The following is a 27641-nucleotide window of genomic DNA, read 5'->3' on the forward strand; positions in this document are numbered from 1 at the left end:
CCAAAGATCTTTTGATAAGATGCCGTATCAAAGTTAATACAGAAAATAGGCGCTCATGGCACAAGAGGTAACATATTTGCATAGGCTTTGATAACGAGCAGGGAGTAGGGGTAATGGTCTTTTTAATTCTTTAGAATGCGCTTTGTTTGGCTGTGAGGCATTTTGCCGTACCCTGAGGGTCTGGTAGGCGCTATGGAAATGCGAGTCTATTTTACAGATGGGCGATGGTAACTGTATCACGAGATGTCTCCCTGCAGAGTTCCCCATTTCAATTCTTTCTCTGAGTCTCAGCTCCTCCGTTCCCATCCTGCACCAGAGCCGGCTGGGAAAATATCCCGGAGGCAGCAGGTTGACGCGATCTGGAATGTTCTGCCTCGAATGTCGCTGGACACGGATCCACTGGTCAAACTCAGAAGGGAACTGGATAAATATTTCTCCAGTCACGTACCAGCACAGACATGGTGGGAAGAATGGCCCCCCAATTGTTCTCGGGGTTATCACGAATCGAATGGGGACTGAGGGTCCCAGTCTTGCTGATGGTCTCCCTACCTGCCACGCCTCCTCCACATCTGGGGTCCAGTTCTCCTTTAATATGGGCTTCACCACAGCGATGAACTGCACACCAACATACTGGACAAGAAACACATTGTCATTACTGCAGGACCAACCCCCTCCTGTTGCCTCCAGATGCATCCTCGCCGAGCCGAAAACCTAGCAATAGGTGGCCAGCAGCTTCCAGATAAATGCAGAGGTCGAAAAGATTAGCTTGTGTCTAAAAACACAGCAACACAGGCAGCAAGTAACTCTTGTGAAAGAGCTGTGGGAGGTTGGCTTCTAACATACAAATCAACACTCCTACGCTCACATTGCATTCCCAAACACCACTAACCTCACAATTATGTGACTCCAAAGTTGGTGTAAACTTTGTAAATCCCAACGGAAAGTTGGCATGAAAAAAATGAAAATCACTTATTGTCACAAGTAGGCTTCAATGAAGTTACTGTGAAAAGCCCCTAGTCGCCACATTCCGGCGCCTGTTCGGGGAGGCTGGTACGGGAATTGAACCCACGTTGCTGCCCTGCCTGGGTCTGCTTTCAAAGCCAGCTCTTTAGCCCTGTGCTAAACCAGCCGCTGGATCAGCATTTTGGATCAGCAGGAGGCGGGTACACTAGAGGCAGCCGCAAGGGTCATTTGCATGGGATTATTATTTAATTAGATCTGCGGCTATCGACGGACGAACCCAAAACGTTCTCCCAGGTGGCGTCCGTGACGCACTTTTGATGTTGTAAGTGTGCAGCCTCTGTTTAAATAGAAGCGGCAGACCTTTAAGTGCTTCCGCTTCTCCAGGTTTCCCCCTGACCGCTGCCCCCTGCCCCCCCCCCCCCCCCCCCCCCCACCCCCCCCCTCCTTGCGCATGAGGAGCTGAAGAGGTGGAACACAGTCGGATAAGATCCAGCCTTGCCAACACTCCCGACTCGTGGCGAAGGAAACCAGGAGCAGGGTGGGCAGGGGCGGTTTTGCCAGCCTCATGTTGCCAACTGAGCCACCCGCAACCCGGCCGTCACAGCCCCTCGCTACTCGAATAAGGTGCCTTTATCCCCACATGGTGCTCAGTCCTTGCAGTTTGGGAGCACACGCCATTCTGATAGGCCGACAGGCTGAGCATTATGCAGTCCAATTTCGAGGCTGCCATTTCTCCTGGTCCTTTCACCTTCAATTCCGACAGTGCAGGTGCAGGCCATGCAGCCTATCAAGTCTGCCGCCACCCACCCGCCCCCAAAAGAGGACCCTGCTTAGGCCCACTCCCCAGCCCTATCCTTGTAACATCCCTGGACACTAGGGGCAATTTATCACGGCCAGTCCATGTAACCTGCACATCTTTGTGGGAGGAAACCGGAGCACCCGGAGGAAACCCCACGCACACACGGGGAGGACTCCACACAGTCTGCCAGGGTCGCAATCGATTCTGGGACCCTGGCGCTGTGAGGCAGCAGCGCTACCCACCGTACCTGTCAGAGGGTCAGTACTGAGGGAGTGCTGCACTGTCAGAGGGTCAGTACTAAGCGAGAGCCGCACTGTCAGAGGGTCAGTATTGAGGGACTGCTGCACTGTCAGAGGGTCAGTACTGAGGGAGCGCTGCACTGTCAGAGGGTCAGTACTGAGGGAGTGCTGCACTGTCAGAGGGTCAGCACTGAGGGGAGCGCCGCACTGTCAGACGGTCAGTACTGAGGGAGTGCCGCACTGTCAGAGGGTCAGTACTGAGGGAGTGCCGCACTGTCAGAGGGTCAGTACTGAGGGAGTGCCGCACTGTCAGAGGGTCAGTACTGAGGGAGTGCCGCACTGTCAGAGGGTCAGGACTGAGGGAGTGCTGCACTGTCAGAGGGTCAGTGCTGAGGAGTGCTGCACTGTCAGAGGGTCAGTGCTGAGGAGTGCCGCACTGTCAGAGGGTCAGTACTGAGGGAGTGCCGCACTGTCAGAGGGTCAGTACTGAGGGAGTGCCGCACTGTCAGAGGGTCAGTACTGAGGGAGTGCCGCACTGACAGAGGGGTCAGTACCGAGGGAGTGCCGCACTGTCTGAGGGTCAGTACTGAGGGAGTGCCGCACTGTCAGAGGGTCAGTACTGAGGGAGTGCTGCACTGTCAGAGGGTCAGTACTGAGGGACTGTCGCACTGTCAGAGGGTCAGTACTGAGGGAGTGCCGCACTGTCAGAGGGTCAGTACTGAGGGAGTGCCGCACTGTCAGAGGGTGAGTACTGAGGGAGTGCCGCACTGTCAGAGGGTCAGTACTGAGGGAGTGCCGCACTGTCAGAGGGTCAGTACTGAGGGAGTGCCGCACTGTCAGAGGGTCAGTACTGAGGGAGTGCTGCACTGTCAGAGGGTCAGTGCTGAGGGAGTGCCGCACTGTCAGAGGGTCAGTACTGAGGGAGTGCCGCACTGTCAGAGGGTCAGTACTGAGGGAGTGCCGCACTGTCAGAGGGTCAGTACTGAGGGAGTGCTGCACTGTCAGAGGGTCAGTACTGAGGGAGTGCTGCACTGTCAGAGGGTCAGTACTGAGGGAGTGCCGCACTGTCAGAGGGTCAGTACTGAGGGAGTGCTGCACTGTCAGAGGGTCAGTACTGAGGGAGAGCCGCACTGTCAGAGGGTCAGTACTGAGGGAGTGCTGCACTGTCAGAGGGTCAGTACTGAGGGAGTGCTGCACTGTCAGAGGGTCAGTACTGAGGGAGTGCCGCACTGTCAGAGGGTCAGTACTGAGGGAGTGCTGCACTGTCAGAGGGTCAATACTGAGGGAGTGCCGCACTGTCAGAGGGTCAGTACTGAGGGAGTGCCGCACTGTCAGAGGGTCAGTACTGAGGGAGTGCTGCACTGTCAGAGGGTCAGTACTGAGGGAGTGCTGCACTGTCAGAGGGGCAGTGCTGAGAGAGTGCTGCACTGTCAGAGGGTCAGTATTGAGGGAGCGCCGCACTGTCAGAGGGTCAGTACTGAGGGAGTGCCGCACTGTCAGAGGGTCAGTACTGAGGGAGTGCTGCACTGTCAGAGGGGCAGTGCTGAGGAGTGCTGCACTGTCAGAGGGTCAGTACTGAGGGAGTGCTGCACTGTCAGAGTGTCATTAATGAGGGAGTGCTGCACTGTCAGAGGGTCAGTACTGAGGGAGTACTGCACTGTCAGAGGGTCAGTACTGAGGGAGTGCTGCACTGTCAGAGGGTCAGTACTGAGGGAGTGCTGCACTGTCAGAGGGTCAGTACTGAGCGAGAGCCGCACTGTCAGAGGGTCAGTACTGAGGGAGAGCCGCACTGTCAGAGGGTCAGTACTGAGGGAGTGCTGCACTGTCTGAGGGTCAGTACTGAGGGAGTGCTGCACTGTCAGAGGGTCAGTACTGAGGGAGTGCTGCACTGTCAGAGGGTCAGTACTAAGCGAGAGCCGCACTGTCAGAGGGTCAGTATTGAGGGACTGCTGCACTGTCAGAGGGTCAGTACTGAGGGAGCGCTGCACTGTCAGAGGGTCAGTACTGAGGGAGTGCTGCACTGTCAGAGGGTCAGCACTGAGGGAGCGCCGCACTGTCAGAGGGTCAGTACTGAGGGAGTGCCGCACTGTCAGAGGGTCAGTACTGAGGGAGTGCCGCACTGTCAGAGGGTCAGTACTGGGGGAGTGCCGCACTGTCAGAGGGTCAGTACTGAGGGAGTGCCGCACTGTCAGAGGGTCAGGACTGAGGGAGTGCTGCACTGTCAGAGGGTCAGTGCTGAGGGAGTGCTGCACTGTCAGAGGGTCAGTGCTGAGGGAGTGCCGCACTGTCAGAGGGTCAGTACTGAGGGAGTGCCGCACTGTCAGAGGGTCAGTACTGAGGGAGTGCTGCACTGTCAGAGGGTCAGTACTGAGGGAGTGCCGCACTGTCAGAGGGTCAGTACTGAGGGAGTGCCGCACTGACAGAGGGTCAGTACCGAGGGAGTGCCGCACTGTCTGAGGGTCAGTACTGAGGAAGTGCCGCACTGTCAGAGGGTCAGTACTGAGGGAGTGCTGCACTGTCAGAGGGTCAGTACTGAGGGAGTGTCGCACTGTCAGAGGGTCAGTACTGAGGGAGTGCCGCACTGTCAGAGGGTCAGTACTGAGGGAGTGCCGCACTGTCAGAGGGTCAGTACTGAGGGAGTGCTGCACTGTCAGAGGGTCAGTACTGAGGGAGTGCTGCACTGTCAGAGGGGCAGTGCTGAGAGAGTGCTGCACTGTCAGAGGGTCAGTATTGAGGGAGCGCCGCACTGTCAGAGGGTCAGTACTGAGGGAGTGCCGCACTGTCAGAGGGTCAGTACTGAGGGAGTGCTGCACTGTCAGAGGGGCAGTGCTGAGGGAGTGCTGCACTGTCAGAGGGTCAGTACTGAGGGAGTGCTGCACTGTCAGAGTGTCATTAATGAGGGAGTGCTGCACTGTCAGAGGGTCAGTACTGAGGGAGTACTGCACTGTCAGAGGGTCAGTACTGAGGGAGTGCTGCACTGTCAGAGGGTCAGTACTGAGGGAGTGCTGCACTGTCAGAGGGTCAGTACTGAGCGAGAGCCGCACTGTCAGAGGGTCAGTACTGAGGGAGAGCCGCACTGTCAGAGGGTCAGTACTGAGGGAGTGCTGCACTGTCTGAGGGTCAGTACTGAGGGAGTGCTGCACTGTCAGAGGGTCAGTACTGAGGGAGTGCTGCACTGTCAGAGGGTCAGTACTTAACGAGAGCCGCACTGTCAGAGGGTCAGTACTGAGGGAGTGCCGCACTGTCAGAGGGTCAGTACTGAGGGAGTGCCGCACTGTCAGAGGGTCAGGACTGAGGGAGTGCTGCACTGTCAGAGGGTCAGTGCTGAGGGAGTGCTGCACTGTCAGAGGGTCAGTGCTGAGGGAGTGCCGCACTGTCAGAGGGTCAGTACTGACGGAGTGCCGCACTGTCAGAGGGTCAGTACTGAGGGAGTGCTGCACTGTCAGAGGGTCAGTACTGAGGGAGTGCCGCACTGTCAGAGGGTCAGTACTGAGGGAGTGCCGCACTGACAGAGGGTCAGTACCGAGGGAGTGCCGCACTGTCTGAGGGTCAGTACTGAGGAAGTGCCGCACTGTCAGAGGGTCAGTACTGAGGGAGTGCTGCACTGTCAGAGGGTCAGTACTGAGGGAGTGTCGCACTGTCAGAGGGTCAGTACTGAGGGAGTGCCGCACTGTCAGAGGGTCAGTACTGAGGGAGTGCCGCACTGTCAGAGGGTCAGTACTGAGGGAGTGCCGCACTGTCAGAGGGTCAGTACTGAGGGAGTGCTGCACTGTCAGAGGGTCAGTGCTGAGGGAGTGCCGCACTGTCAGAGGGTCAGTACTGAGGGAGTGCCGCACTGTCAGAGGGTCAGTACTGAGGGAATGCCGCACTGTCAGAGGGTCAGTACTGAGGGAGTGCTGCACTGTCAGAGGGTCAGTACTGAGGGAGTGCTGCACTGTCAGAGGGTCAGTACTGAGGGAGTGCCGCACTGTCAGAGGGTCAGTACTGAGGGAGTGCTGCACTGTCAGAGGGTCAGTGCTGAGGGAGTGCTGCACTGTCAGAGGGTCGGTGCTGAGGGAGTGCCGCACTGTCAGAGGGTCAGTACTGAGGGAGTGCCGCACTGTCAGAGGGTCAGTACTGAGGGAGTGCTGCACTGTCAGAGGGTCAGTACTGAGGGAGTGCCGCACTGTCAGAGGGTCAGTACTGAGGGAGTGCCGCACAGACAGAGGGTCAGTACCGAGGGAGTGCCGCACTATCTGAGGGTCAGTACTGAGGAAGTGCCGCACTGTCAGAGGGTTAGTACGGAGGGAGTGCCGCACTGTCAGAGGGTCAGTACTGAGGGAGTGTCGCACTGTCAGAGGGTCAGTACTGAGGGAGTGCCGCACTGTCAGAGGGTCAGTACTGAGGGAGTGCCGCACTGTCAGAGGGTCAGTACTGAGGGAGTGCCGCACTGTCAGAGGGTCAGTACTGAGGGAGTGCCGCACTGTCAGAGGGTCAGTACTGAGGGAGTGCCGCACTGTCAGAGGGTCAGTACTGAGGGAGTGCCGCACTGTCAGAGGGTCAGTACTGAGGGAGTGCCGCACTGTCAGAGGGTCAGTACTGAGGGAGTGCCGCACTGTCAGATGGTCAGTACTGAGGGAGTGCCGCACTGTCAGAGGGTCAGTACTGAGGGAGTGCCGCACTGTCAGAGGGTCAGTGCTGAGGGAGTGCCGCACTGTCAGAGGGTCAGTACTGAGGGAGTGCCGCACTGTCAGAGGGTCAGTACTGAGGGAGTGCCGCACTGTCAGAGGGTCAGTACTGAGGGAGTGCCGCACTGTCAGAGGGTCAGTACTGAGGGAGTGCTGCACTGTCAGAGGGTCAGTACTGAGGGAGTGCCGCACTGTCAGAGGGTCAGTACTGAGGGAGTGCCGCACTGTCAGAGGGTCAGTACTGAGGGAGTGCTGCACTGTCAGAGGGTCAGTACTGAGGGAGTGCCGCACTGTCAGAGGGTCAGTACTGAGGGAGTGCTGCACTGTCAGAGGGTCAGTACTGAGGGAGTGCCGCACTGTCAGAGGGTCTGTACTGAGGGAGTACTGCACTGTCAGAGGGTCAGTACTGAGGGAGTGCCGCACTGTCAGAGGGTCTGTACTGAGGGAGTACTGCACTGTCAGAGGGTCAGTACTGAGGGAGTGCTGCACTGTCAGAGGGTCTGTACTGAGGGAGTGCCGCACTGTCAGAGGGTCAGTACTGAGGGAGTACTGCACTGTCAGAGGGTCAGTACTGAGGGAGTGCCGCACTGTCAGAGGGTCAGTACTGAGGGAGTGCCGCACTGTCAGAGGGTCAGTACTGAGGGAGTACTGCACTGTCAGAGGGTCAGTACTGAGGGAGTGCTGCACTGTCAGAGGGTCAGTACTGAGGGAGTGCCGCACTGTCAGAGGGTCAGTACTGAGGGAGTGCTGCACTGTCAGAGGGTCAGTACTGAGGGAGTGCCGCACTGTCAGAGGGTCTGTACTGAGGGAGTACTGCACTGTCAGAGGGTCAGTACTGAGGGAGTGCTGCACTGTCAGAGGGTCAGTACTGAGGGAGTGCCGCACTGTCAGTGGGTCAGTACTGAGGGAGTACTGCACTGTCAGAGGGTCAGTACTGAGGGAGTGCCGCACTGTCAGAGGGTCAGTACTGAGGGAGTGCCGCACTGTCAGAGGGTCAGTACTGAGGGAGTACTGCACTGTCAGAGGGTCAGTACTGAGGGAGTACTGCACTGTCAGAGGGTCAGTACTGAGGGAGTGCTGCACTGTCAGAGGGTCAGTACTGAGAGAGTGCCGCACTGTCAGAGGGTCAGTACTGAGGGAGTGCCGCACTGTCAGAGGGTCAGTACTGAGGGAGTGCCGCACTGTCAGAGGGTCAGTACTGAGGGAGTGCTGCACTGTCAGAGGGTCAGTGCTGAGGGAGTGCCGCACTGTCAGAGGGTCAGTACTGAGGGAGTGCCGCACTGTCAGAGGGTCAGTACTGAGGGAGTGCTGCACTGTCAGAGGGTCAGTACTGAGGGAGTGCTGCTCTGTTGGATGCGCCGTCTTCCGGATGAGTTGTAGTCAAATTCCCTCTGAAAGGGGCATATAAAGATCCCCGGGCACGATTTTGAAATTTTCCCAAGTGTCCTTCGGTCATGAACGATGATCCGGAAATGCCGGCCTGTCATTCTTCCGAAGCGTCTCACCCCTGTGGCTGCCACGCCCAAACATCTCATTCCAGGAAAGTTTCAAGTTTAATTTCCTTCCCATGAGCCGTGAGAAAATCAGCAGGAAACGGTCGATATTTCCATCAATTGGTTAGGAAATCTAAACTGCGGAGCTGGTTTGAGTTTGCCCATTCATGAGCCCTTTGTACAGGTGAACACAGAGAAGAGAAACAGATAAACTCATGTTACCGTTCCGCCCCTCAATACAAAGATGCTTAAAGACCATTCCAGCGATATCGGTGTTGGTGTTATGCCCATCCTATTGCTGAGGTTAATGACGGCCAGGCGGCGGTTGATTGATTGAAGCATCTTGAATACGACAAAGATATTCAGATTAACGGGTCCAGGCAGTGGGTGGGTGCAGCGGGGAAAATCTGTCTGTCTGCCCCTTGAACCCCAGATGTGTTCATGTCTCGGTGGCCCCGGAGAGGGACACACGATGTTCACTGGAACGCTTGAGATCTCCCGTGACCCGTTGACACCTCAGGGGGCTGGATAGCAACATCAGCTGCCGTAACTCCACTTTCATTCGATTTTAGAAACACAGGAAGGCATCTTACCAAAAAGCAGCAAGGTGTCAGTTCCGGTGAGAAGAACGATGGGAATCCCGAGGGATTTCTCCCGGGATTTTAAGCCCCTCTGTCAAAAAAAAAAGTGAGTCGGCTTGGTTTACACCATCGAACATTTTCCATTTCGTGGAAGTTGTCTTTCATAAATACCTGCTGCTCTGCGACTTTGTTTGCAATTGCTGGATTTGCTGAACTGATTGAAGTGTCCAGTCTTGCCCCAGGGGAAGCAATGGTGTCTACACTGGGTTTCTGCACCACAACACAAGCCTCTCACAAATGGCCGCTGGCGTGCAGTTTGTTTGGCAGGTTTCCTATGGGTGGGCCAATGCCCGTGAGTCTAGAGAATTGTGAGAGGTTTGGGTGTCATCATGAACAATGACCCAGTAAAAGGGAATCCACCATGGATTCCTGCACACCCTGTCTTGGGAGAATGCTGTCTGCTACCGGACCCCTACTGCATAAAGAAAGGAATTAACGGAGCTCCGGCTCTTTTCCGTGAAGGTGCTGCTCGATTCTGGGAAAATAGCGTTTCTATAGCTCGCACTGCTAGCCTCTCTGCAGGCCCTTGAGGCGGTCAAAGGAGGGGGTCAGAGGAAGAAACTGCTCATTTGGCACGGTCGTCGTTACCTCTCTCCAGTCCGCCTCCTTCTACCACCGAAATATCTCGAGCTGTTTTCAAAGGTGTCTTCTCTCTCTGTGGTTCCTTCATGGAGACCATCGCTGTCTCCATCCGCGTGTTCTGAGATTGGCTCCTTCTGCCTTGAACTCCACATCATGGATTAGCGCAGCCCCTCTGTTAACACTTCGCAAGACAGAGTCCCACATTTCTGGTGCTTTCGCCAGTGCCATGATAGGCCTGTCCCAACGCTTGTCAACAGGGTTTCCCGTTGTTGCTTCCTCTATCGCCAGGGAACCTGGGGCAGGCGGGGGTAGGGGGGGCTCGCTGTCGGCAGGGTTGGAATATCCCTCCAACAGGAGAGTGTGGAAAATCCCGCCCATGGACACAGAATAATAATCTTTATTATTGTCACAAGTAGGCTAACATTAACACTGCACTAAAGTAACTGAAAATCCCCTCGTCGCCACATTCCGGCGCCTGTTCGGGTACACAGAGGGAGAATTCAGAATGTTCAAATTACCTAACCCCCGTCCTTCGGGACTTGCGGGAGGAAACCGGAGCACCCGGAGGAAACCCACGCAGACACGGGGAGAACGTGCAGACTCCGCACAGACAGTGACCCAAGCCGGGAATCGAACCTGGGACCCTGGCGCTGTGAAGCAACAGTGCTAACCACCGTGCTCCTGTGCCGCCCACGGAATAAGGAACAGAAAAGGGGAAAGAGGAAAGTGGAAGATACGACAAGTGCTTGAGGCCACGCTGGTAGAATAGAGATTCTGGAATTTTTCAAAGTCTTTATAGAATGTAGAATCCATTACTTTGGAATACTTGTACATGAACCCCATCTATTCAAATGAAATACCTTTCTTCATTATTTGAATTAGTGGTGTTAACAAATTTAAAAGAAAACGATCAACAGACATGTTAAAATAGAGGCGGAAGGAATTTCCTAATCATTGTGCAGAATGTCAAGGTGTATGGGAGATGTTTGAGGTCCTTCCCTATCGTTACCATCAAGATATTGAGTGAGCTTTGTGGAATACAACAACAGTCTAATTCAACAACAAAATTGGGGACATACTAAATTCAGCACATCCTGCTTATGTTATTCACACTCCAAGAAATATTAGGCAGGTATTAATCTGGGTGGCATGTGGGAAAATGCAGGAACAATCTAACTGCTCCATCTGACCTGCCCCTCGCGGTCGTGATGCTTTATGCGAGGAATGGGAATTTCACCCAGTATTCCGGTTAAGTAGCTCGTAGTGGCTTTCGTATCAATCTTACCTCATAATATTTGGGTGGAGCATTGTATCTGAAATGACTTCGGCCAAGTTCGAAAGCCAACTGTTCCAGTTTGTCTTCTTGCTCAAGCCTTGCCACACTCTTCTCAATGAAGGACATTACGCTGAAAGAGACATGTGATAGGTCACAACCAGAAACCTCCAGTCGAGAGTGGGGTTTGCAACACAGCGCATTTGTTGTTATTCCGCAACACCAGGTAACGGGTTATTGGAGCTGGGGAGGGAGAATAGAAAATCTACCTGGTCACGAGACTGATCCTGGCTCATTGACCCTCAGTGTCCTCTTTCTCGAGGGATAGGAGGTGTTATATATTTGGGGTTGTTGTGTTGTTGTGTGGTCACTTTCGAAGTCTAGTCGCGTGTATAGCTGGTGACATCACTGTCTGCTTTTCATGAGCTTTGTCCCAGTTTAGATGAAGCCTTTGTGCAGTTAACTGCTCTTCAAGAAACCTGCGTCGTCATTTGCATGCAACCCCATGGGCTTCAACTACACGTTCTTGGCGGCACGTGGCACAGTGGTTAGCATTGCTGCCTACGGCACTGAGGACCCGGGTTCGAATCCCGGCCCTGGGTCACTGTCCGTGTGGAGTTTGCACATTCTCCCCGTGTCTGTGTGGGTTTCACCCCCACAACCCAAAAGATGTGCCGGGTAGGTGGATTGGCCGCGCTAAATTGTCCCTAATTGGACATTTTTTTTTAAAAAATGGGTACTCTAATTTTTTTTTAAAACTACACGCTCTTTTCTCCTCAGAGTCCAGAACATGTCAGGAGGGTGGAAAGGTTACTTTTAAAACATCTTTCACAAGGATGTGTGTAGCCACCTAAGTTGGCCAACTCCCGATTTAAAATGGCGAACGGCAAAGGCTGAAGGGAAATTCAGCCAACACAGGCTGTTCAGTTTTGGTCTCCTTACCTGAGAAAGGACGTACTGGCGCTGGAGGGTGTGCAGAGGAGATTCACTAGGTTAATCCCAGAGCTGAAGGGGTTGGATTACGAGGAGAGGTTGAGTAGACTGGGATTGTACTCGTTGGAATTTAGAAGGATGAGGGGGGATCTTATAGAAACATATAAAATTATGAAGGGAATAGATAGGATAGATGTGGGCAGGTTGTTTCTACTGGCGGGTGAAAGCAGAACTAGGGGGCATTGCCTCAAAATAAGGGGAAGTAGATTTAGGACTGAGTTTAGGAGGAACCTCTTCACCCAAAGGGTTGTGAATCTATGGAATTCCCTGCCCAGTGAAGCAGTAGAGGCTCCTTCATTAAATGTTTTGAAGATAAAGATAGATAGTTTTTTGAAGAATAAAGAAATAAAGGGTTATGGTGTTCGGGCCGGAAAGTGGAGCTGAGTCCACAAAAGATCAGCCATGATCTCATTGAATGGTGGAGCAGGCTCGAGGGGCCAAATGGCCGACTCCTGCTCCTAGTTCTTATGTTCTAAACCAGCAGGTGCAGGTTTGTGGTGTATTTACCTCTGCAAAGCCCAGACAGCATCGATACCAGCGACCATCAGCATAATAATGTAGCAGCCATCTACATACTAATAAGCAATCCCCGGGAACAATATCAACATTTGGGACACACAAAACTAAGCCAGACTCCCCGGCGCCAGCAGGAGCCAACACAAAAGAGGTTAACGAACACCTCAAGACCGCCCATCGATCAGGGAACCGCTCCAGTATTGGAGAAATCGAACCAAGCGATTGGAACAAAGTCCAATCACCTAGAACCAGGTACAGGGTCCGCCCCAAAAGGCGGGAAGCCCCTGGGGACTATAAAGTTAAGCCCCCAAGTTCAACTCGCTCTCTTCTTCCTGCCCGGGTCACCCAGCAACGCAAACCAACCTTGACCGTCACCGGTGCAGTGACCGCCGAAAGATCGTAAGTCCGAATTCAACGCTCGCTACGAGATAGGCTGTCAGGCAGAAGGCAGAGAGTTGGGATAAAAGGTTCTTTTTCGGAATGGCAACCGGTGACGAGTGGTGTCCCGCAGGGTTCAGTGTTGGGGCCACAGCTGTTCTCTTTATATATTAACGATCTAGATGACAGGACTGGGGGCATTCTGGCTAAGTTTGCCGATGATACAAAGATAGGTGGAGGGGCAGGTAGTATGGAGGAGGTGGGGAGGCTGCAGAAAGATTTAGACAGTTTAGGAGAGTGGTCCAAGAAATGGCTGATGAAATTCAACGTGGGCAAGTGCGAGGTCTTGCACTTTGGAAAAAAGAATAGAGGCATGGGCTATTTTCTAAACGGTGACAAAATTCATAATGCTGAAGTGCAAAGGGACTTGGGAGTCCTAGTCCAGGATTCTCTAAAGGTAAACTTGCAGGTTGAGTCCGTAATTAAGAAAGCAAATGCAATGTTGTCATTTATCTCAAGAGGCTTGGAATATAAAAGCAGGGATGTACTTCTGAAGCTTTATAAAGCATTAGTTAGGCCCCATTTAGAATACTGTGAGCAATTTTGGGCCCCACACCTCAGGAAGGACATACTGGCACTGGAGCGGGTCCAGCGGAGATTCACACGGATGATCCCAGGAATGGTAGACCTAACATACGATGAACGTCTGAGGATCCTGGGATTATATTCATTGGAGTTTAGGAGGTTGAGGGGAGATCTAATAGAAACTTACAAGATAATGAATGGCTTAGATAGGGTGGATGTAGGGAAGTTGTTTCCATTAGCAGGGGAGACTAGGACCCGGGGGCACAGCCTTAGAATAAATGAGAGTCACTTTAGAACAGAGATGAGGAGAAATGTCTTCAGCCAGAGAGTGGTGGGTCTGTGGAATTCATTGCCACAGAGCGCGGTGGAGGCTGGGACGTTGAGTGTTTTTAAGAGATTTTTACTCATTTTTACTTTTATACCTTTTTCAACTTGTGTGTGTGTGTGTGTGGGGGGGGGGGGGGGGGGGGACTGAAATGACATCACAGAAAAGCTGTGACCTGAGTGGCTGGTTGGGAATCTACACTAAATTTAAAAAATTAAGCATTGGTAACTAATTAAACATAATTACTTAATTATAATTTAGAGGGATATCTAAGCCAGAGATCGGCGAGTACTATATTTAGCTTTCACATTTATAGTAGAAATCTAGTGCTAGGAAACAGATAGTTAACGTAACTTTAAAAATTTTTAAAAATTTTTTACTTTTAATTTTAATTAATTGACGCAATGTCAGTTAGAGGGGTGCTGTGCTCTGACTGTGAGATGTGGCAGGTCCGGGAGGCTTCCAGCGTCCCGGATGGCTTCATCTGCAGAAAGTGCACCCAACTGGAGCTCCTCACAGACCGCATGGTTCGGTTGGAGCAGCAATTGGATGCACTTAGGAGCATGCAGGTGGCGGAAAGCGTCATAGATCGCAGTTATGTAAATATGGTCACACCCAAGGTGCAGGCAGAGAAATGGGTGACCACCAGAAAGGGCAGGCAGTCAGTGCAGGAATCCCCTGTGGTTGTCCCCCTCTCGAACAGGTATACCTCTTTGGATACTGTCGGGGGGGATAGCCTATCAGGGGAAAACAGCAGCAGCCAGAGCAGTGGCACCACGGCTGGCTCTGATGTTCAGAAGGGAGGGTCAAAGCGCAGAAGAGTAATAGTAATAGGGGACTCTATAGTCAGGGGCACAGATAGGCGCTTCTGTGGACGTGAAAGAGACTCCAGGATGGTATGTTGCCTCCCTGGTGCCAGGGCCCAGGATGTCTCCGAACGGGTAGAGGGCATCCTGAAGGGGGAGGGCAAACAGGCAGAGGTCGTTGTACATATTGGTACTAACGACATAGGCAGGAAGGGGCATGAGGTCCTGCAGCAGGAGTTCAGGGAGGTAGGCAGAAAGTTAAAAGACAGGACCTCTATGGTTGTAATCTCGGGGTTACTCCCTGTGCCACGTGCCAGTGAGGCTAGAAATAGGAAGATAGAGCAGCTAAACACGTGGCTAAACAGCTGGTGTAGGAGGGAGGGTTTCCATTATCTGGACCACTGGGAGCTCTTCCGGGGCAGGTGTGACCTGTATAAGAAGGACGGGTTGCATCTAAACTGGTGAGGCATAAATATCCTGGCCGCGAGGTTTGCTAGTGTCACACGGGAGGGTTTAAACTAGTATGGCAGGGGGGTGGGCACGGGAGCAATAGGTCAGAAGATGAGAGCATTGAGGGAGAACTAGGGAATAGGGACAGTGGGGCTCTGAGGCAGAGCAGACAGGGAGAAGTTGCTGAACACAGCGTGTCTGGTGGCCTGAAGTGCATATCTCTTCGAGACAGGATCTACTCCCATTTGGAAACAAATGGACGTATTAGTGAGAGGCAGCATGGTTTTGTGAAAGGGAGGTCGTGTCTCACTAACTTGATAGAGTTTTTCGAGGAGGTCACAAAGATGATTGATGCAGGTAGGGCAGTGGATGTTGTCTATATGGACTTCAGTAAGGCCTTTGACAAGGTCCCTCATGGTAGACTAGTACAAAAGGTGAAGTCACACGGGATCAGGGGTGAGCTGGCAAGGTGGATACAGAACTGGCTAGGTCATAGAAGGCAGAGAGTAGCAATGGAAGGATGCTTTTCTAATTGGAGGGCTGTGACCAGTGGTGTTCCACAGGGATCAGTGCTGGGACCTTTGCTGTTTGTAGTATATCTAAATGATTTGGAGGAAAATGTAACTGGTCTGATTAGTAAGTTTGCAGACGACACAAAGGTTGGTGGAATTGCGGATAGCGATGAGGACTGTCAGAGGATACAGCAGGATTTAGATTGTTTGGAGACTTGGGCGGAGAGATGGCAGATGGAGTTTAATCCGGACAAATGTGAGGTAATGCATTTTGGAAGGTCTAATGCAGGTAGGGAATACACAGAGAATGGTAGAACCCTCAAGAGTATTGAAAGTCAGAGAGATCTAGGAGTACAGGTCCACAGGTCACTGAAAGGGGCAACACAGGTGGAGAAGGTAGTCAAGAAGGCATACGGCATGCTTGCCTTCATTGGCCGGGGCATTGAGTATAAGAATTGGCAAGTCATGTTGCAGCTGTATAGAACCTTAGTTAGGCCACACTTGGAGTATAGTGTTCAATTCTGGTCGCCACACTACCAGAAGGATGTGGAGGCTTTAGAGAGGGTGCAGAAGAGATTTACCAGAATGTTGCCTGGTATGGAGGGCATTAGCTATGAGGAGCGGTTGAATAAACTCGGTTTGTTCTCACTGGAACGAAGGAGGTTGAGGGGCGACCTGATAGAGGTCTACAAAATTATGAGGGGCATAGACAGAGTGGATAGTCAGAGGCTTTTCCCCGGGGTAGAGGGGTCAATTACTAGGGGGCATAGGTTTAAGGTGAGAGGGGCAAGGTTTAGAGTAGATGTACGAGGCAAGTTTTTTTACGCAGAGGGTAGTGGGTGCCTGGGACTCGCTACCGGTGGTGGTGGTGGAAGCAGGGACGATAGTGACACTTAAGGGGCATCTTGACAAATACATGAATAGGATGGGAATAGAGGGAAACGGACCCAGGAAGTGTAGAAGATTGTAGTTTAGTCGGGCAGCATGGTCGGCACGGGCTTGGAGGGCCAAAGGGCCTGTTCCTGTGCTGTACATTTCTTTGTTCTTTGTTCTTTGTTCTAAGACAGAAGTTGATAAATTCTTGATTTCTCGAGGAATTAAGGGCTATGAAGAGAGAGCGGGTAAATGGAGTTGAAATCAGCCATGATTGAATGGTGGAGTGGGCTCGATGGGCCGAATGGCCTTACTTCCGCTCCTATGTCTTATGGTCTTATAGGCACTCCTAGCTACCAATCTGTACCAACTTCGAATCCCGCAGACTCAGAACCCGAACGAAAGGCCATTTGTTCCCCTGACCTGGTGGGCCAGTTCCAAGTTAAGTATAGGCCTGTTAGCTGTAGAAGTAACTTAGACGTAGAATTTGTGCATGAGTAGCGATTACTGTGTATAAAAAATGTGCTTTGATTTGAATCTTACTAATCGGTGTATTGAGTTATTGATCATTACTCGGACTTGAACCTCGTGGCGGTATCATAAAGATACCTGGCGACTCGAGAGCAAAGGTAACAAAACAGAGCAATTGAACCAACCAAAAAGTTAGCAACATGTGGGCGTCATTGGTTAGTCCCAGCATTTATAGCCCATCCCTAATTGCCCTTGAGAAGGCGATGGTTTGCTGACTCCCTGAACCGCTGCAGTCCATTTGGTGTAGGTACACCCACTGTGCAGTTAGGGAGGGAGTTCCAGGTTCGGTACCAGCGACAGTGACAGTCAGGAGTGTAATGTTCTTGTCGGATGGCCTGATTTATTACAGGAACACTTGTAGCTAAAGCGATAAATGATTTATTAACATTAACTGTGGGTAAACTATCTACAAGGCAACAGATGAAAAACAGCAAAATCACGCCAAGCAACCTCTCTCTTCAGCTTCCTCCAGCCAGTCTGAGGTCAGCTGACTTTAACATTCACTTATACACTATTGAGACCCCTAGTGGTCAGTCGGTGAATAACAACACAACCATGATATCAGCGTAAGGACGATGTGTTTCTTGGAGGGGAATTTGCAGGTGGTGGTGTTCCCCATGTGCCAGCTAAAATCTCACCTCTTCGTTGAATTTTAGGGTCACACAAATGAACGTTTGTCGGAAAACAGCAAACACTTCAGAAGCAATTCATTACTTTGAAACACAATTAAGCCGTGTGTTAATGGACAGAGTTACCCAAATATTTTAAAAGTCCACTTATTAGGATTTTCAATTGTTACAAAGAATTTGCAATGAGCAAGCAGACAAACGCAGAAAGGTAGCTCCAGGGCGAAAGTCTCCGGTATCGGCGCGATGTCCGCCGACTGGCGCCCAAAACGGCACAAATCAGTCGGGCATCGCGCCGCCCCAAAGGTGCGGAACGCTCCGCATCTTGGGGGGCCGAGCCCCAACCTTAAGGGGCTGGCCCGCGGCGGACGAATTTCCGCCCCGCCAGCTGGCGGAAAAGGCCTTTGGAGCCCCGCCAGCTGACGGCATTCCCGTGCATGCGCAGTGGAGGGAGTCTCTTCCGCCTCCGCCATGGTGGAGACCGTGGCGAAGGCGGAAGGGAAAGAGTGACCCCACGGTACAGGCCCGCCTGCGGATCGGTGGGCCCCGATCGCGGGCCAGGCCACCGTGGGGGCACCCCCCCGGGGCTAGATCACCCCGCCCCCCCCCCACCCCCCCAGGACCCCGGAGCCCGCCTGCGCCGCCTTGTCCCGCCGGTAAGGTAGGTGGTTTAATCTACGCCGGCGGGACAGGCATTTTAGCGGCGGGACTTCGGCCCATCCGGGCCGGAGAATCGAGCGGGGGGGCCCGCCAACCGGCGCGGCACGGGGGTCGGAGATCCTCGCTCCAGGTGTCAGAGTAAAGCAGATACATCGCAAAACAACAGTCATTACATAACTGTCGCATCATAACACGGGGAGAACGTGCAGACTCCGCACAGACAGTGACCCGAGGCTGGGAATCGAACCTGGGACCCTGGCGCCGTGAAGCAACTGTGCCAACCACTGTGCTACCTACTGTGCAACCAATTTGCGAACAGCAAACTCCCCCAGACAGTGAACAGGTGATCTGGACTTGGTGTGGCTGGTTTGGGGGGGACGGGGACGGACGACGACTCCATTTTTGAATAGCGCGGCGAGATGTTTGACACTATCACGTCGTTGCTTGTGGGACCTTGCTGTGCGCAACGCCACGGTCGTTCCTCCTACACCAGTGACTACAGTTCAGAAGTATTTCATTGGCTTTAGGAGGCTCTCGGATATCTGGGGGGGGGGGGGGATGAAAGGTGCTCTAGAAACTGGAGTCTTTCTATTTGCAGTGAGATAATTAAAGACCCATCATGAAGCAGATCGAGAGAGGTCTCTGACTCTCGACGTCCAGCTCACTGAGCCGACCGGCAAACACAACGTACTGCGTTATAAATAGCCGCTGTAAAACACTTGCGATTATACAAAAGACGTTCACTCGACGGTCCCCCCCATTCCTCCCCACCCGCGATGTTCCCGCTCCTTTAAACAGTCCGCACATTAACGCCCTCCCGTTGTCACTTTAATGTTAAAGTTACTGACCGGAGGCCGTGCGATTGGAGCTCCTTGCTCAGCCTCAGCTGCTGAAGATCGTCTATGTCCCGGAAGAGGAAGAAGACATCCTTGCATTCTGGGTGCGTTTCAAACAGTCTGAAAGAGAGCAACACCGTTCAGAGTTAACTCAACCACCCCCTCCAATGGCCTTGTATCCTCCATGCCACCTCAGGACCATGTTGGGATGAAATCAAATAAAAGCCCAAAATTGAAATCCAACCTTCACTATTCCCATTCATGAAAGCCCATTCAAACTTTTTACATCTCGAGTACTTAATCGCTGCTGAAACAATATTCTATTATTAACCTCCCATCAAAATCCTTCCATTACATCTTTGAGCCGCCAATGACACGGTGAATTTAGAACTACTCTAATGAGCTAATTATGGCTTGTGGAAATCAGCCAAGCATTCATCAGGATCTCTTTGGGAAATATCAGCAAGCTGTAACTCATAGAGAATCATAGACAAGTTACAGCACAGAAGGAGGCCATTCATCCCATCTTGTCCATGCTAGCCCAAGGACACCCAGGTGCCCTTTCTAACCCCACCTTCCTGCCCCCGTTCCATAGCCCCCAGTGACTGTCAGGAAAGAGTTTTACTATTCACTGTCACCAGGAACATTTAAAAAAATGTTAAACAGCTGGCTTCACGGTTATACAGACCTTATCCATCCTTAAAGAGCCTTTATGTCTACTCCTTAAATTCATGATTCCCTCATTATTGGTTAAGGCCCCTTGCAACAGCACAAAATGGGGTTCATTTGAAATCAGCGCAAAGTTCAAATCTGAGTTCACTCAGTGAATCGTTCCTCGCCCACTTTCCCCTCCTGGTAAATATGGGATCGGTTGGAAGTTGGGGCAGGATTTCCACATCCAGGTCCTGGCCACCATTTTGGAAGCTCCGTGGACTCTCCAAGACCCTGGGGAAAATCCCGCCCTCAATGTGCAGTGTACAATTCTGCTGCCGAGGATAATCCTTGTCTGTGCTTCAATCTGTCCCTTTAAGGTTCCATCTTGAAGCCGGGTTGCTGCCTCTCGTTCGATTGCAAATCGCCAAAGGCTCTTCAAGATCAGGAAACAAATAGTTTCTTTTTTCAAAACTTTGTGGATATTTTGAAGTGTGACACACGCTCATTAGCCGTGAAATTATATTTATCTATATTCCTACACTCGCTTGCAACTCGCTCATAGCCCAGCTGATGGTCGGTCAGTGTATCCGTTGTTTTAGCTAAAGGATCATTATTACTACTCAAACCACAATGCATTATCCTGCTGCTAAATTGAAGGTTAATGCCCCTTTAAGGCCAGGACATAGGATTCATCCCTGCACTGTGAGGTTATACAGAGAGTAATTACTGTTCAGACTGGAGTCAGAACTGTGTGTTTGTGTGAAAGCAGAATCTGCAGATATTGGGGACAATTCTCCCAAGCAATTTCTAAGTGATCTCCGGTGGGAAGCGAGATTCACTGGGTGATCCAGATCGCAACCCACCCACTCTTAGAAATTTGCCTGGGGTGATTCGCGGTCGGGTGATGTGTAGGACATGAACCCTCGGAGATTGGGGCGCCATTTTCAAAGAGCACCCCAATCTCAGAATAACTCTCCCAACCCCCTCAACTTCTCACCTACAAAGACCTCCCACAATCACTGTCATCAGCCCCCATCCAGCAAGTGAGCGTCATCCCGATATGGACTGCCCCCCCTTCAGGCCCCCCCCCCCTCAGCCCCCCCCTTCAGGCCCTATGCCTTGCATTGCTGACCTGGTAGTATCGGGCTGGCACTGTCAGGGCACCAGGGGACAGTGCCAGGGCACTGTCCAGCCATGTCCCTGACCACCCGGCGCTATAAAGACCTCCGAGACCCCCACTATAGTCATCACGTCTATCCAGTGAAGTCAATAGTGATCCTCATCAGGCGTCAGGGGTTGAAAAAGATCCAGTCTAAAAGAAATGCACTCAGGCGGAGCACCTGTTCTTTCTAGGAAGCACTTCAGAGGAGAGAAAACTCCACTCGAACAAACGCAGTCAGACAGGACACCTGCTCAATAGAGTTAATGGACCGAACTCCTGCGCCTGAAACATTTTACTGGACCTGGCAAAATATTTCTTGGTTATTTGCATAAATTTGCATTAACCATTGAATACCGAATGTGGTAGTTAGGAGGTCTGCGTGCTATATATGGGGAGGCAGTGGTGTGGCGGTATTGTCACTGGATCAGACATTCAGGTTAATGCTCTGGTTCGAGTCCCACCACAGCAGTGGGTGGCAGTTTGGAGTTTAGCTCAGTTGGCTGGACAGCTGGTTCGTGATGCGGAACGGGGCCAACAGCGTGGGTTCAATTCCCGGACCGGCTGAGGTTATCCCATGAAGGCTCTGCCTTCTCAACCCTGCCTTCTTCAACCTTCTCATGTCCACCCTCAGACTCCTCTGCTCCAAGGAAAACAACCCCAGTCTATCCAATCGCTATCTGTAGTATAATAACTGTAGGGGTTTCAGATATATTGTATTGTGGGTGTTCGTGAAGTAAGGGTTAAAAACCTGGGTTAGTGTGTGTGTGTGACTGCTGCAGTCTTGTTGATAAGAATCCTGGTTTGAAAGGATTTGGGAGCCAGAGTGCAAGTAAGGCATCGTAAAAGCTTGAGCTAGTGGAGTTTTGTATAGATAAGAGGGTTCCCCATGGAATTAATTTGATAGATGGCAGCTGGATAAAATTATGTAATTAATGGGAGGAGCTAAGGTAGCAGGCATTTTTCAGAAAACCAGTTCAGTTGAGTTTTAGTTTGGATGTGAGCAGAAATCAAGCATCTGCCCTCACTGCAGCTCAATTAAAGATATGTCTGCCGACAGGTTAATAGTTTCTTTCCAAGCAGTTCAGAATCGTGTGGCTGGACAGTGAGCTGCAACAAGCTGAGAAGCAACTTCTGAAATAATACACCCAGAGTTTCTGCATGGTTCTGGCAGGATTCAGGTCTTTCCTTTAAAACAGTCTCAAAGAACATCTCTGTAAGACAGGTATTCCTGACTGCTTACTGTATTCAAAAGTGGATTGAGAGCTGGGGTGGGTTTTGTGTTTTTGTTTGAGTGGGAATAGAGATAGCAGTTAAGGGTTATTGTGTCACTGTATTGATTAGAATTGTTTAAGGGGTAATTGACAGCTCTTTTCTTGTGTGATGTTAACAATATTTTAATACTGTGTTGGTAATAAGGGGCGGGATTCGTTCAGCCCAGGCCGGGCTGGAGAATCGCTGGGACAGGCACGACGCGGCCCCCTCCCTGCGATTCCCGTCCCAGGATGGGCCGAGCGGCCGTACAAAAAAGCCTGCGTCCCGCCGGCACCGTTCTAACCTGGTCTTACCCGACGGGACCTCAGCGTGATTGGATCTGGGGGAAGCCTGGTGGTGGTGGTGGGGAGGGGGGGTGTTCTGACCCCCGGGGGGGTGGGGGGGGAGAACGGCCTCCGATCGGCGGGCTGGGGGTCTCCTTTGTTCCTCGCCGGCCCCTGTGGCCCTGCGCCCTGTTGCGTCGGGGCCGGCGCGGAGAAGGGAGCCACCGTGCATGCGCGCATTGGCGGCGATGGCACTGCGCATGCACAGACCCAGCCCGCCCATCTGACGTGGGTCGCTCCAGTGCCGTGCTGGCCCCCGGTAGGGGTCAGAATTGCTGCTCCTGAGGCCATGGTGACGCCATTGGGAACCGCGACGGCGTTTACGGCGGTGTCAACACTTAGCCTCAGAATCAGAGAATCCCACCCAAGGTTTGTTTTAATTTACCATATCCCTATTTTGGGTGAAATCACTCCTGGAGCGAGATATCCCTGCCTCACAGTCTGACAAAATGACAATACAATATCGGGGTTTCTCTTCAGTATCCGAGACATTGTTGGGGTCTGGTCTGGCATCGTAATAATAGCAAAGTGTTAACAAACTTCTATCCATTGCAGTTGTGTACAGTCAGATTGTTTCTAACCACCTCATGGAAATACCTGGTGAGCTTTGACACACCTTTGTACAAAAATCCATGTGACCTTTTAAAGAACTCAAAGGGGGATATGCCTGAAAGGCAACACTCTGTTGTAAGCGCTCCAGAACTCCCCAGGCTCTGTTACACGGAGTGGATCCAGTGACATTGTAACAGGGAGGTTTGAGCTGCCGCTTACCTGCTCACAATGATATCCTCAGAAAAAGATTAATGGTTATGACACAATAGCATCTGGCTCTCCAATAAACAGCCGACAAGTGAACTCGGGTTGATTGATGAAGGCTGTTACTGTCTATCGTGAAGCTACGATAAAGGTTATGAGTGCTACACCCTCTGTCACGCTCCAAAGCATTCGCATTAAAGCGGATCTGATGCTTACACCTTATTCAAATCAGTCATAAAATGTAATAAAAAGAAAGACGCAGCAACATGTCACGTGGCCCTTTGATTACGTGGTGCCACTCAATAATATCATGGTTGATTTATCTCAAAGTCCCCACCAACCCCTTGATACCTTTACCCTCAAACTCGGTCTCCTTCTGTCTGCATCAGTGATGGGGCATTTCTGAGGTTGAAAGTTTCCGAGATTCATAACCCTCCGAGTGAAGAGGTTTCTCAGTCCTGACCCTCTGACAGTGCAGCACTCCCTCAGGACTGACCCTCTGACAGTGCAGCACTCCCTCAGGACTGACCCTCTGACAGTGCGGCACTCCCTCAGTACTGACCCTCTGACAGTGCGGCACTCCCTCAGTACTGACCCTCTGACAGTGCGGCACTCCCTCAGTACTGACCCTCTGACAGTGCGGCACTCCCTCAGTACTGACCCTCTGACAGTGCGGCACTCCCTCAGTACTGACCCTCTGACAGTGCAGCACTCCCTCAGTACTGACCCTCTGACAGTGCGGCACTCCCTTAGTACTGACCCTCTGACAGTGCACCACTCCCTCAGTACTGACCCTCTGACAGTGCACCACTCCCTCAGTACTGACCCTCTGACAGTGCGGCACTCCCTCAGTACTGACCCTCTGACAGTGCGGCACTCCCTCAGTACTGACCCTCTGACAGTGCGGCGCTCCCTCAGTACTTACCCTCTGACAGTGCAGCACTCGCTCAGTACTGACCCTCTGACAGTGCAGCACTCCCTCAGTACTGACCCTCTGACAGTGCAGCAGTCCCTCTGTACTGACCCTCTGACAGTGCAGCACTCACTCAGTACTGACCCTCTGACAGTGCGGCACTCCCTCAGTACTGACCCTCTGACAGTGCGGCACTCCCTCAGTACTGACCCTCTGACAGTGCAGCGCTCCCTCAGTACTGACCCTCTGACAGTGCGGCACTCCCTTAGTACTGACCCTCTGACAGTGCACCACTCCCTCAGTACTGACCCTCTGACAGTGCACCACTCCCTCAGTACTGACCCTCTGACAGTGCGGCACTCCCTCAGTACTGACCCTCTGACAGTGCGGCACTCCCTCAGTACTGACCCTCTGACAGTGCGGCGCTCCCTCAGTACTTACCCTCTGACAGTGCAGCACTCGCTCAGTACTGACCCTCTGACAGTGCAGCACTCCCTCAGTACTGACTCTCTGACAGTGCAGCAGTCCCTCTGTACTGACCCTCTGACAGTGCAGCACTCACTCAGTACTGACCCTCTGACAGTGCGGCGCTCCCTCAGTACTGACCCTCTGACAGTGCGGCGCTCCCTCAGTACTTACCCTCTGACAGTGCAGCGCTCCCTCAGTACTAACCCTCTGACAGTGCGGCACTCCCTCAGTACTGACCCTCTGACAGTGCGGCACACCCTCAGTACTGACCCTCTGACAGTGCAGCACTCCCTCAGTACTGACCCTCTGACAGTGCAGCAGTCCCTCTGTACTTACCCTCTGACAGTGCAGCACTCGCTCAGTACTGACCCTCTGACAGTGCAGCACTCCCTCAGTACTGACCCTCTGACAGTGCAGCAGTCCCTCTGTACTGACCCTCTGACAGTGCAGCACTCACTCAGTACTGACCCTCTGACAGTGCGGCGCTCCCTCAGTACTGACCCTCTGACAGTGCGGCGCTCCCTCAGTACTTACCCTCTGACAGTGCAGCACTCGCTCAGTACTGACCCTCTGACAGTGCAGCACTCCCTCAGTACTGACCCTCTGACAGTGCAGCAGTCCCTCTGTACTGACCCTCTGACAGTGCAGCACTCACTCAGTACTGACCCTCTGACAGTGCGGCGCTCCCTCAGTACTGACCCTCTGACAGTGCGGCACTCCCTCAGTACTGACCCTCTGACAGTGCAGCGCTCCCTCAGTACTGACCCTCTGACCGTGCAGCACTCCCTCAGTACTGACCCTCTGACAGTGCAGCACTCCCTCAGTACTGACCCTCTGACAGTGCAGCAGTCCCTCTGTACTTACCCTCTGACAGTGCAGCACTCGCTCAGTACTGACCCTCTGACAGTGCAGCACTCCCTCAGTACTGACCCTCTGACAGTGCAGCAGTCCCTCTGTACTGACCCTCTGACAGTGCAGCACTCACTCAGTACTGACCCTCTGACAGTGCAGCACTCCCTCAGTACTGACTCTCTGACAGTGCAGCACTCCCTCAGTACTGACCCTCTGACAGTGCAGCGCTCCCTCAGCACTGACCCTCTGACAGTGCAGCACTCCCTCAGTACTGACCCTCTGACCGTGCAGCACTCCCTCAGTACTGACCCTCTGACAGTGCAGAACTCCCTCAGTACTGACCCTCTGACAGTGCGGCACTCCCTCAGTACTGACCCTCTGACAGTGCAGCACTCCCTCAGTACTGACCCTCTGACAGTGCGGCGCTCCCTCAGTACTTACCCTCTGACAGTGCAGCGCTCCCTCAGTACTGACTCTCTGACAGTGCAGCACTCCCTCAGTACTTACCCTCTGACAGTGCAGCGCTCCCTCAGTACTGACTCTCTGACAGTGCAGCACTCCCTCAGCACTGACCCTCTGACAGTGCAGCACTCCCTCAGTACTGACCCTCTGACCGTGCAGCACTCCCTCAGTACTGACCCTCTGACAGTGCGGCACTCCCTCAGTACTGACCCTCTGACAGTGCGGCACTCCCTCAGTACTGACCCTCTGACAGTGCGGCACTCCCTCAGTACTGACCCTCTGACAGTGCGGCACTCCCTCAGCACTGACCCTCTGACAGTGCGGCACTCCCTCAGTACTGACCCTCTGACAGTGCGGCACTCCCTCAGTACTGACCCTCTGACAGTGCGGCACTCCCTCAGTACTGACCCTCTGACAGTGTAGCTGAGGGAGTCTCAGCTGTACATTGAAGTGTGAAGAATGTGGTCGAACAGTTCTTGCATTATCTCTGATGTGAATGGGAACAGTTGATGCTGCTGGTGAGGTTTGAATACTGAGACGGGACTGGGTTGGCGAATGGACTGGACTCCCTCTCACCCGGACAGAGCAGAGATGCACAGAACGTGAACTGATTCCTGACTGAGATCCGATTCCTTGCCCTGCTGGAGCAGACTAACAGTCAGTGGCTGCAATGGGATCGCTCTGGAGGAGTTTTTTCCTGATAGTGGGATGGCAGCAATTCCGAAAGGGTAAAAGCACATTCCCGTGTTGTGGGTGGTCCACAAATACCCCCCCCCCCCCCCCCCCCCACCGCAATGATGCTCAATCAAGCAGTTAGTAACAGGACGGATTAATGGAAAAAAGCTGCCTTTCTGTAGCGCCTGTCATGACCTCGGAAGCGCCCTCAAAGTGCTTTTTGAAGTCCAGCCACTGTTAATGTCAGGATGTCACAGGAACTGTGTGATACACCCTGGGAAGATCTATATTTCTGAAATGTAATCGGTGTCAATGTCAGGCCCAACATTTGTTGACGTCATGAACACTCGCCAATTCTGAAGAGACATCTTTATAATTGAACAAACCAGGTCACTAATTACATCCAGGCATTAATCCTCTTTGATTAGGGGGCAGCAGGGTAGCACAATGTCTAGCACTGCTGCCTCACAGCTCCAGGGTCCCAGGTTCAATCCCCGGCTTGGGTCACTGTCTGTGCGGAGTCTGCACGTTCTCCCTGTGTCTGCGTGGGTTTCCTCCGGGTGCTCCGGTTTCCTCCCACAGTCCAAGGACCTGTAGATTAGGTGGATTGGCCAGTGCTAAATTGCCCTTAGTGTCCAAAAGGCTAGGTGGGGTTATGGGGACAGGGCAGGGGGAGTGGGCCGAAGTAGGGTGCTCTTTCAGAGGGCCAGTGCAGTCTCGATGGGCTGAATGGCCTCCTTCTGCACCGTAGGAATTCTACAATTGATTGCAGGATGGGAATTAAGAATTGTTAAAGGCGCTGTTGTGATCTGGAAGGCGCTGCCTGAAAGGGCGTTGGACGCAGATTCAATAGGAACTTTGGAAATTGGTTGCGTAAATGAAAAAGGGGGGAAAAAATAAACGAAGAGGGAGGGGCAGGAAGCGAGAGCTCTTTGTAGGAGCTGCCGCAGGTTTGCTGGGCACTGTGGCCTTACTCTGTGCTGCGTCTTTCTCCTGTGTGCCTCCAGCGGAGTAGCAGTAAAGGCTGATCGTCATTAGTTTTTGCCTGGTAAGCAGAATAGGCCTTTTTCATCCTCCACTCTCAAACCAATTACAGCTTATCGGGGCAGTTAAATCAACATTATCACCAGTGTGATTGGATTTTGCAAGCACTTAAGAGAAAGTTGATTTGGCTGAAGTTAGCAAGGCTGCTGTAGTTCTGGTTACTGTGTACAATTTCTGGAGAGCAAACACCTGTGCTCAGCGTTGGGACATGGGCCAATTGCATGCTGGAATCGAACACTCCCAGGTGTGGGTTTGGGGCAGCGGAATAGAAAAAGAAAGTTATATCATGCCTCTGACCACCTCGGGGTGCCT

The 27641-nt window shown here is 52.5% G+C and overlaps 1 protein-coding gene across 1 annotated transcript; it reads right to left on the reverse strand.

Annotated features, from left to right (window-relative positions):
* Positions 1 to 549: 549 nt before the first annotated feature.
* On the reverse strand, positions 550 to 27357 carry LOC140406187 (cytoglobin-2-like; the record flags this gene model as incomplete). The annotated part of the gene is made up of 4 exons (XM_072494325.1): positions 27260 to 27357; positions 18761 to 18868; positions 10670 to 10790; positions 550 to 630 (listed from the first exon to the last, which is right to left on the reverse strand). Coding segments are annotated over exons 1-4 (408 nt in total), but the record flags the coding sequence as incomplete, so codon positions are not given.
* Between the last annotated feature and the right edge of the window lie 284 nt (positions 27358 to 27641).

Source organism: Scyliorhinus torazame, unplaced genomic scaffold, assembly GCF_047496885.1.
Source record: "Scyliorhinus torazame isolate Kashiwa2021f unplaced genomic scaffold, sScyTor2.1 scaffold_343, whole genome shotgun sequence".
Taxonomy (NCBI): Eukaryota; Metazoa; Chordata; class Chondrichthyes; order Carcharhiniformes; family Scyliorhinidae; genus Scyliorhinus; species Scyliorhinus torazame.